The sequence below is a fragment of the Colius striatus genome, unplaced genomic scaffold, assembly GCF_028858725.1.
Source record: "Colius striatus isolate bColStr4 unplaced genomic scaffold, bColStr4.1.hap1 scaffold_93, whole genome shotgun sequence".
In the NCBI taxonomy this organism is placed as follows: domain Eukaryota; kingdom Metazoa; phylum Chordata; class Aves; order Coliiformes; family Coliidae; genus Colius; species Colius striatus.
The window spans coordinates 27,959-37,316 of record NW_026908543.1 but is presented as its reverse complement, the minus strand read 5'-3'; the positions used below and the strand labels follow the sequence as shown (position 1 = coordinate 37,316).

The 9,358-nt window shown below is 60.6% G+C and overlaps 1 protein-coding gene across 2 annotated transcripts; it reads left to right on the top strand.

Moving 5' to 3' along the window:
• Positions 1-22: 22 nt before the first annotated feature.
• SAE1 (SUMO1 activating enzyme subunit 1) lies at positions 23-8,714 on the top strand. Of its 2 annotated transcripts, XM_062020250.1 has the most exons (9): positions 23-352; positions 2,183-2,294; positions 2,908-3,081; positions 4,653-4,795; positions 4,946-5,042; positions 5,845-5,947; positions 7,241-7,385; positions 8,271-8,340; positions 8,458-8,714. In XM_062020250.1, exons 1-9 carry the CDS (start codon positions 255-257, stop codon positions 8,548-8,550), a joined length of 1,035 nt encoding a protein of 344 aa, XP_061876234.1. In that variant the 5' UTR covers positions 23-254; the 3' UTR covers positions 8,551-8,714. The 2 variants fall into 2 exon arrangements, with proteins under 2 accessions (XP_061876234.1, XP_061876235.1); XM_062020251.1 differs by lacking the exons at positions 7,241-7,385; positions 8,271-8,340.
• Positions 8,715-9,358: the final 644 nt, after the last annotated feature.

Here is a 9,358-nt window from a genome sequence, read left to right as displayed (position 1 = left end):
AGGGGGGGGTGGGGATGTGTAACTCAACGTGTGGACGCGGAGATCCCGCAAAGCCCAGCGTTGCGGGGCCAAACGTCGTCGTTATAAACGGGAGGAGGCAAACAGCCGCTGGGAGAGTGGGGGGTTGCTGTGTGCGTTGCTGAGTTGCGGGAGGAGGGGTTTTCTTCCCCCCCCCCACGGAATCGATCGTTCCACGCCCCTCACCCTGTTTTGCGCGGGCCGCCACGCTGAGGGGAGGAAGAGGAGGAGGAAGGATGGCAGCTGAGGGGCCCGACCCCAGCGGGCTCAGCGAGGAGGAGGCGGCTCAATACGACCGCCAGATCCGCCTCTGGGGGCTGGAAGCTCAGAAGCGGTCAGTGGGGGCTAAAAGGAGTGTGGGGGCTTCGAGAGACCCCGCGGCCTAGTGAGGGGCTGAATGGGGGAGACCTGAGGGGGGCTCGGAGGGGCCTTGCGAGGCCTCTGGGGAGCGCTGGAGCGGCTTGTGGGGGTCACACAGCCCCTGTAGGGCGCCGATAAAGCCGTGGGGGGGTCTTGGAGGAGCTTCTGGGGGTTGGAGTGGTTTATGGGAGGCTTTGGAGGGGTCGGGAGGAGCTTGTGGGGGCCCTGTGGGAGGTGCTTTAGGAGGCCTTGGGGAGGGGCTTTGGTCGAGATTGGAGGGGCGCTGCGGTGGGGTTGGGGGGGAGCTTGTGGGGGTTCCATAGGCTCTGAGGGGTCAGGGAGGTCGTGGCCTATAAGCCCCAGTCCTGGAGGGGCTCTTAGGGGTGTACAGGAGCTTGTGGGGGGCTGGGGGAGAGTCCTGAATGTAAAGAGAGCTTGGAGGGGGGGAGTACAGAGCTCTGGGCAGAGCAGAGGGGGAGCAGAAGCTCCGTGGCCCTGCTGCCCACACTCTTGATGTCCCCCCCAGGCTCCCCCTGCCCTTCTTGCCCCTGTTGCTGCCTCAGGCTCCCGCTGCAGTCCCCCAGCTCCCTTTCCCCTACAAGAGCTCACTCCCCAGCCTCTGCTGGTCCATGGGGTTGTTCTTTCCCAGATCCCTCAGCTCAGCACCAAAGGAGCTTCTCCTCCTGTTTCAATGGGACTGTTTGTGCTCCAGCCTGTGCCCATCAGCCCTTGTCCTGTCCCTGGACACAACCAAGTGCTGCCCCAAGCTCCTGACACCCCCCATGTAGCTCTGGGTGAAGCTCCTGCCCTTGGCCCAGCCCTGCAGCCTGCCCAGGTCCCTCTGCTCACACATGTCCCAGTGCCCTCAGCACCTTGGGCCTCTCTCCAGCCCTTCCCTGTCCCTCTGGAGCTGGGCAGCCCAGAGCTGGCCCCAGGAGCCCAGCTGAAGCCCCAGCAGAGCAGAGCAGAGGGGGAGCAGAAGCTCCCTGGCCCTGCTGCCCACACCCTGATGCCCCCCCAGGCTGCCACTGCCCTTCTTGCCCCCTCAGGGGCAGTTTCTGCTCCCCCAGCAGTGCCAGGTCCCTCTCCTGGAGCTTCTCTCCAGCAGCTCAGCCCCAGCCTGGGGCTGCCCATGGCTGCAGGGCTCTGCCCTTGCAGCCCCTCAGCACCATCCCCAGTGCCCAGCTCCCCTTGACCCAACCAGTGCTCCCAGTTTGGTACCAGCAGGGAACTCCCTGAGGGTCCCTCCACCCCTTCCCCCAGCTCCTCAATGAAGACACCAAAGCTGTGACCCCCCAAACCCCATCCCAGTGGGCCTCCATTCCTCCTCCTCTCTCTGTTTCCCCCCTCTCCTCTCCAGGACCCTCAGCCCCAACCAGTGCTCCCAGTTTGGTGCCAGCAGGGAACTCCCCCAGGCTCCCTCCATCCCCTCCCCCAGCTGCTTGATGAAGATGCTGAAGGAGTGACCCCCAAACCAACCCCTGTGGAACCCCACAGCCCCCCAACTCCCTCCCATCCCATTGATCACCCCCATGGGCTCTGTCCTTCAGCCACTTCTCCATCCACCTCACCCTCCCCTCACCCACCCTGCCTGAGTGTGTTTTCCCTGGGACTCCTCCTGAATCCCCCAACTCTTGCCATCCTGCAGCTTTCCCTTTGCTCCCAAACCTTTCTCACAGTGGGACTTTCCTGCCCACCCCATGTTTCCTCCCCCCTTCTCCAAGGGCCTGTTTCCTTTCACCCCAGCCCCTTTGGGGGATGCTGCAGCCATGGCCTTGGTGCTGAGGGACTGTTTCTGTCCCAGGTTACGAGCTTCCCGGGTGCTGCTGGTGGGGATGAAGGGTCTGGGATCAGAAGTGGCAAAGAATCTTATCCTGGCAGGAGTCAGGGGCTTGACCATGCTGGATCATCAGCAGGTGAGGTGTTGGCAGCTTTGCTTACTTGGGCTCTGATGCTGATGCTGGAGGACTTGTTGCTTTTGAGGAGAAATAAACCCTGTGGGGAGCTGATCCCCTGGATGTCCTGAGGTGCTGCACCTCGCTCTGAGCAGCCACCTTATTCCTGGGGACCCCAGAGCAGCTCCCCCACCCCTCTGTCCCCCCTCAGCACAGCCCCTGCCCCTGTTTACCCAGAGCTGGTGGCTGTTTGTGAAGCAACTGTGGGGCTCAAACCTTCTGCCACCAGCCTCGTGGACCCCCAAAACCTTTCACCAGGCTCTTGGGGGAGAGTTTTAACCCCCCCACCCTGAGCTCTGAGCTCTTCTCACCCCAGCTTTGGGTCAGTCTGCTCCTGGAGCACAAGAGGGAGCTGTGGGCTCAGAGAACTGAGCCCCAGAGCTGTGGGAGGGATGAGGAACAGCATCAACCAACCAGAGGTGCCTTTTCCCCTCCCCTCTGCTCACCTCCCACCCACGAGCTGATGTGTCCTGCTTCACTCTCCCCTTCCCACCCTGCTCTAATTGTCCCTGGGGAGCTTTCCCCCCCCCTCACTGTGGGAAGCTTCATCTCTCTCCTTTCCCCCCTACCCCAGGTTTCTGCAGAGGACACCAGAGCTCAGTTCCTCATCCCTGGGGGTTCCTTGGGGAGGAACAGAGCTGAAGCCTCTCTGGAAAGGGCTCAGAAGCTCAATCCCATGGTGGATGTCAAAGCTGACCCTGAGAGCTTGGAGAGCAAACCTGAGGAGTTCTTCACCCAGTTTGATGCGGTACCTTGGGCTGGGGGGGAAGGAGAGAAGAGAAAGGTGGGAGGAGAAAAGGGATCTTGCTGCTTGGTGACTTCATTGTTCCATCTCCTCTCTGCTGGGCAGCTGCCAGGAGTTTTGGTGCTGTGCTGGGGTGGGTTTAGCCCTGGGTGGGTGATGCCCATGGAGCTCTGTCACTCCTCAAGTGGCCAGAGGAGAGGTTGGGGGAGATAAGGGCAGGGAGGGGGGCTCAGCAACTGGTGCCATGGGGCAGAACAGACTCAGGCTGGGGAGCAAAGGTTTGGTTTAGGAATGAAACAGCAGAGCAGGGAGATGAGAAATAAACCCTGAACCTCAAACCAACCCCTCCCTCTGCCCAGGACTCTCCTTCCTTCCCCCCACAGCAGCACAGGGGGTGGGGGTTGTGCTCAGTTCATCACAGATGGGCTTTGCTGCTGCTGCAGAGAGGCCTCATCACACTCCCCCTGCTGCAGTGTGGGGTCCCTGCCATGGGACACAGTCCCTCAGGAGCTTCTCCTGCCCCAGTGTGGGTCATCCCCAGGGAGAACAGTCCCTCAGGAGCTTCTCCTGCCCCAGTGTGGGACATCCCCAGGGAGAACAGTCCCTCAGGAGCTTCTCCAACGTGGGTCCTTCCCATGGGCTGCAGCTCCTCATGATCTGCTCCAGCCTGGGTCACAGAAGCCCAGGATCACAAGGGTTGGAAGGGACCTGAGGAGCTCATCCAGTGCAACCCCCCTGCCAGAGCAGGAGCAGCTGGAGCAGGGGGCACAGGGACTCATCCAGATGGGTTTGGGATGGCTCCAGAGCAGGAGTTTCTCCTCCTGTGCCAGTGGGACCAGAGAATCACACAGTGATGGGGGTGGGAAGGGAGCTCCAGAGCTCCTCCAGCCCTAAAGCAGGTTCCTGGTGCTCAGGGGGCACAGGGATGAGCCCAAGGTGGGTTTGGGATGTCTCCAGAGCAGGAGCCTCCACAACCCATCTGGGCAGCCCCTTTCAGGCTCCTCTTGTCCAAGCTGCAGAGCCCCAGCTCCATCTTTGGCTGCCATTAACCCTTGGGAAGCTTCTGGGAGCTCTTTGTGTTCAAAGAAACCCCCCCTGTACCCCCCAACCACCAAACCCTGGCCCAGACAAAGCCACTCTGCGTGGTGACAGGTTGAGTTGCAAACTCTTCCCCTTCTCCCTCCAGTGGCTGTAGGAGCTGCAGCCCCTGCAGCTTCCCCCATTCCTCAAAGGTCCCTCCCTGCCCCTGAAAGCCAGAGGAGGAGGAGGAGGAGGAAGAAAGTGGTGGCTGGGTCTTGCAGCTCCCACAGATGGGCTGCCCCAGGGCAGCTCTTGAGGGCAATGATGTTGCCCTGAGCTCCTGGAGCTTCATCCTCCCCCACCCAAATGAATCTGCAGCATCCACTGAGCTCCTTAATCCCCCCCTGGAGAATTCCCCCCTGTGAAAGAGGGGGGTGAGATGCTGCTTTCCCTCCTGATCCTACCTCAAACCTTCCCCAGGAGCATCTCACCCCCAAGAGGAGGGATGAGGAGGTGAAGGCTTAAAGCCTCAACACCCCAATTTCTGTTCCTAGGTGTGCCTGACCTGCTGCTCCAGGGATGTGATGGTGAAGATCAACGAGATCTGCCACAAGAACAGCATCAAGTTCTTTGCTGGGGATGTCTTTGGCTACCATGGTTACACCTTTGCTGACCTGGGGGAACATGACTTTGTGGAGTTGAGTTGGAGTGGTGGGAGGAAAACCAGCCACTGGGCCCCTGGAGGGGTTTGGTGTTGGGGGAGAAGAGTTTCCCCCTCTCATGTCATGGCAGCAATTTGGGGGCTTTCTCACACCCAAACTTCATCCTTTTCCCTTCTTCTCCTCAGGGAGAAAACCAAAGTGGCCAAAGTCAGCCAAGAAACAGAAGATGGAGACAGCAAAAAAGCCAAACCTGGCTCAGCAGAGACCACCATGGTCAAAAAGGTGAGTGGGGAGGGGGCAAAAACCCCTCTGAGCCCCCAAACACCAGCTTGGGGGGAAGCCTGGTTGGCTCAGCCCCAGCTGGTTGGTTTCTATTCCCATCCCAGGTGAGTTTTGGACTCCTCTGTGGTTCTACCAGTATCAAATGCTCTTGTACTGGTTTTTGGTGGTTGGAACAGCCTCAGAGCTCCCTCTCCCAGGCACTTTTTGGCCTCTTGGGGGAGGGGGTGAAGCTTTTTGGGGCCTGGGCATTGTTTTGCTTTCCCAGGGAGGAGTGGAAATCCCCAGGCAGCTGAGCCAGCAGCTTAACACCCTTTTGTGTGTCCCTGGCAGAGGGTTTTGGAGGGGAGGGGGAGGTGTTAGAGCTTCAGGAAGCTTTGGGAATCCCCCCCAGACCCAGCTGTCACCCTCCTGCTATTTGAGGAGGGGTTTGGGGGGGAGCTTCCTAATTCCTTTGGATCCCTTTCCAAGCTCCCTTTTCCTCCCCTGCTTTCAAACTCCCTCTCACCTCCACACTCTGAGGGAATATTTACCCCCTTCCCCTTAAAGTTTAACCTCCCTAAACCCCCTCCCCTCCTGTTTCCCCCCCTCCCCCAAGAGTTTATGCTCCTTTCACCCCCCTCCCATTCCCCTTTGAGGCCTTGAAGGCTCCTCAGGTCAGCTTGAGCCTGAAGGTTTTGTGCCTGGCTGCTCAGGCCTTCCCTTAAAGCTTAAACCTTAGTGGGGAGGGTTGGCATCAAGGTAGGGAGAGAGGGGTGAAGGAACCCCCTCCCCAATCCCCCCCTTTGCCCCTCTGTGCCCCCAGAGGATGGTTTTCTGTCGCCTGAGGGAAGCTCTGGCTGTGGACTGGAGTGGCAAGAAGGCTGCAGCTCTGAAACGAACCACACCTGACTATTTCCTTCTCCAAGGTAGGAAATCTTCCTTCTCCAAGGCTCAATCTTCTCCCTCAAGGTAAAGCTTTCCAGTCCTGATCTTTCTCCTTACCACCACATCTGGTTTCCTCACCCAAACAGGGATGCTCCTAAAGCTGAGCTGCTGGTTCCCTGGGCTGGGGCCAGCACATGGAGTGGCTCCTGCACAGAGTCACAGCATGGAGAGGGGTTGGAGGGACCTTTAGAGCTCATCCAGCCCAAGCCCTTGCTAAAGCAGGTTCCCCTGGCTCAGGGGGCACAGGAATGAGGCCAAGTGGGGTTGGGAAGCTCTTGAGGAGCCTCCAAAGCTTCCCTGGGCAGCCTGGGCCAGGAGTTTCTCCTCCTGTGCCAGTGGAACCACACAATGGTGGGGTTGGAAGGAAGCTCCAGAGCTCCCCCAGCCCTAAAGCAGGTTCCTGGTGCTCAGGGGGCACAGGGATGAGCCCAAGTGGGGTTGGGAAGCTCCTGAGGAACCTCCCTGGGCAGCCTGGGCCAGGGCTCAGCACCAAAGGAGCTTCTCCTCATGGTTCCAGTGCAACCAGAGAATCCCTTCAGAGCTCTTTAGACCTTGAAGAGCTTCTCCAGCCCTAAAGCAGGTTCCTGGTGGTCAGAGGGGGCACAGGAAGGTGTTGAGGTGGCTTTGGAAGCCACCTGAGACCCTCCAAAGCCTCCCTGGGCAGCCTGGGCCAGGGCTCCCTCAGCTCAGCACCAAAGGAGCTTCTCCTCCTGTTTCAGTGGCACTGTTTGTGCTCCAGCCTGTGCCCATCAGCCCTTGTCCTGTCCCTGGAGACAACCAAGTGCTGCCCCAAGCTCCTGACACCCCCCCATGTAGCTCTGGGTGAAGCTCCTGCCCTTGGCCCAGCCCTGCAGCCTGCCCAGGTCCCTCTGCTCACACATGTCCCAGTGCCCTCAGCACCTTGGGCCTCTCTCCAGCCCTTCCCTGTCCCTCTGGAGCTGGGCAGCCCAGAGCTGGCCCCAGGAGCCCAGCTGAAGCCCCAGCAGAGCAGAGCAGAGGGGGAGCAGAAGCTCCCTGGCCCTGCTGCCCACACCCTGATGCCCCCCCATGCTCCCCCTGCCCTTCTTGCCCCCTCAGGGGCAGTTTCTGCTCCCCCAGCAGTGCCAGGTCCCTCTCCTGGAGCTTCTCTCCAGCAGCTCAGCCCCAGCCTGGGGCTGCCCATGGGCTGGTTCCTCCCCACAACCCAATCCCATGCCCTTGATCCCCTCCTTGAGCTCAGGGCTCTGTCCTTCACCCCCTGATCTCTCTTCCCCTCTCTCTGTGTCTCTCCTCAGTCCTTTTGAGGTTCAGGACCCTCAACCACCGGGATCCTTCACCCCAAACCTACTCCAAGGACTCGAAGCTGCTGGATCAGCTCCACAATGATGTCCTGGAGTCCCTGGGGGTCAGCACCCAGCTGCTGCCAGATGACTTCATCAGGTGGGGGGGACAGCCCCCAGACCCCTTATTCACAGCCCCCTCCATCCCTGGAGCCCCCAGACCCCTTATCCACAGCCCCCTCTATCCCTACAGCCCCCAGACCCCCCCTTACCCCCCTCCCCTCCATCCTACAGCCCCCAGACCCCCCTTACCCCCATCCCCTCCATCCCTGCAGCCCCCAGACCCCCCTTACCCCCATCCCTACGGCCCCCAGACCCCCCCTTTACCCCCATCCCCTCCATCCCTGCAGCCCCCAGACCCCCCTTACCCCCTTACCCCCATCCCTGCAGCCCCAGACCCCCCTTACCCCCATCCCTACAGCCCCCAGAGCCCCCATACCTCATCCCCCCATCCCTGCAGCCCCAGACCCCCCCTTACCCCCATCCCCTCCATCCCTGCAGCCCCCAGACCCCCCTTTACTCCCCTCCCCTCCTTCCCTGCAGCCCCCAGACCCCCCTTTACTCCCCTCCCCTCCTTCCTGCAGCCCCCAGACCCCACTTACCCCCATCCCTACAGCCCCCACACCCCCTTTGCCCCCCTAACCCCCATCCCTGCACCCCCCAGACCCCTCTTACCCCCCTCCCCTCCCTCCCCACCACCTTGAGGACAAATCCAGCTCCAAGTTGACTCCTCAGTGTCCTCAGGGTACCCCCAAACCCCCCTCTCACCCCAGGGGGGGTCCCTTTTGTCCCCCCAACATGCCCCATGCTGGGGTAGGGAGCAGTTTATGAAGGGAGTAGCAAGCAGCATATGAAGGGGAGGGATGTGGTTGAACACAGCCCTGTTTTGGGATAAAACCTCAATGCTTTGGGGTTTTTTAGGGGTGGGGGAACAGCATTTTACCAGCTGGGGGTTGAATTTCTCCTCCTTTCCCTCAACCCCCAGCTACTGCTTCTCAGAACTGGCTCCAGTCTGTGCCGTGCTCGGTGGGGTCCTGGCCCAGGAGGTGGTCAAGGTAACCCCCCCTCCTCAATTTACCCCCCCAAACCCCTCTTGTTGTCACTTTTTGGGGAGGGAAGGGGCTGAATTAACCTAGAAAGGGGGGGTTTTGCCCCCTTTCCCCCCACCCCAGGCTCTGTCCCAGAGGGACCCTCCCCACAACAACTTCTTCTTCTTCGATGGCATCAAGGGCGACGGCGTCGTGGAGCGGTTGGGCCCCAACTGACACCCCCCCTCCCCCCAAAATCCTTCCCTCACCCCCCTATTTTGAGGGGGGTAAATCCCTCTCCCACCCCCCAAACTTCCCCAAGGTGCAGCCCATCCCCTCCCCTGGGCTGTTTGTGGGGGGTGGGGAGGAAGGTTTGGAGGTAATAAAGTGGTTTTGAAGGAGTTTGTGGTAAGGGTGGAATTTGGGGGAGACTTGTACCCCATCATCTCATGGATCCCCCTCTTCAACAAAGCCCAGGCACCTCCAAATGCTGCAGCACCCCCAAAAACTCCTGGACACCCACCTCTGCAGCCCCCCCTAATCTCCATGTGCACCCTCCCCCCAAAACCTCATGGATCTTCTCCCCCTGCAGCCCCCCTAAAGTTCATGGATGTGCCCCCCACAATGCTGAAACACCCCAAAAACAACCTCTGTAGCCCCCCAAACTCCAGGAGACCCCTCCCCCTGCAGCCCCCAAACCCCAGGGTCCCCAACCTCTGCAGCCCCCCCAAACCTGATGGTCCCCAACCTCTGTAGCCCCCCCAAACCCCAGGGTTCCCAACCTTTGTGACCCCCCCAAACCCCAGGAGACTCTTCCTCCTGCAGCCCCCCAAACCCCAGGGTCCCCAACCTCTGCAGCCCCCCCAAACCTGATGGTCCCCAACCTCTGTAGCCCCCCCAAACCCCAGGGTTCCCAACCTTTGTGACCCCCCCAAACCCCAGGAGACTCTTCCTCCTGCAGCCCCCCAAACCCCAGGGTCCCCAACCTCTGTAGCCCCCCCAAACCCCAGGGTTCCCAACCTTTGTGACCCCCCCAAACCCCAGG

What these genes read in the sequence shown, in the direction of transcription:
- SAE1 (XM_062020250.1), top strand. Translation starts at nt 255, where the DNA reads ATGGCAGCTGAGGGGCCCGACCCCAGCGGGCTCAGCGAGGAGGAGGCG. An exon ending in CCATGCTGGATCATCAGCAG is followed by an intron (nt 2,295 to 2,907) that starts GTGAGGTGTTGG and finishes CCCCTACCCCAG; the next exon opens with GTTTCTGCAGAGGACACCAG. An exon ending in CTGCCAGATGACTTCATCAG is followed by an intron (nt 7,386 to 8,270) that starts GTGGGGGGGACA and finishes CTCAACCCCCAG; the next exon opens with CTACTGCTTCTCAGAACTGG.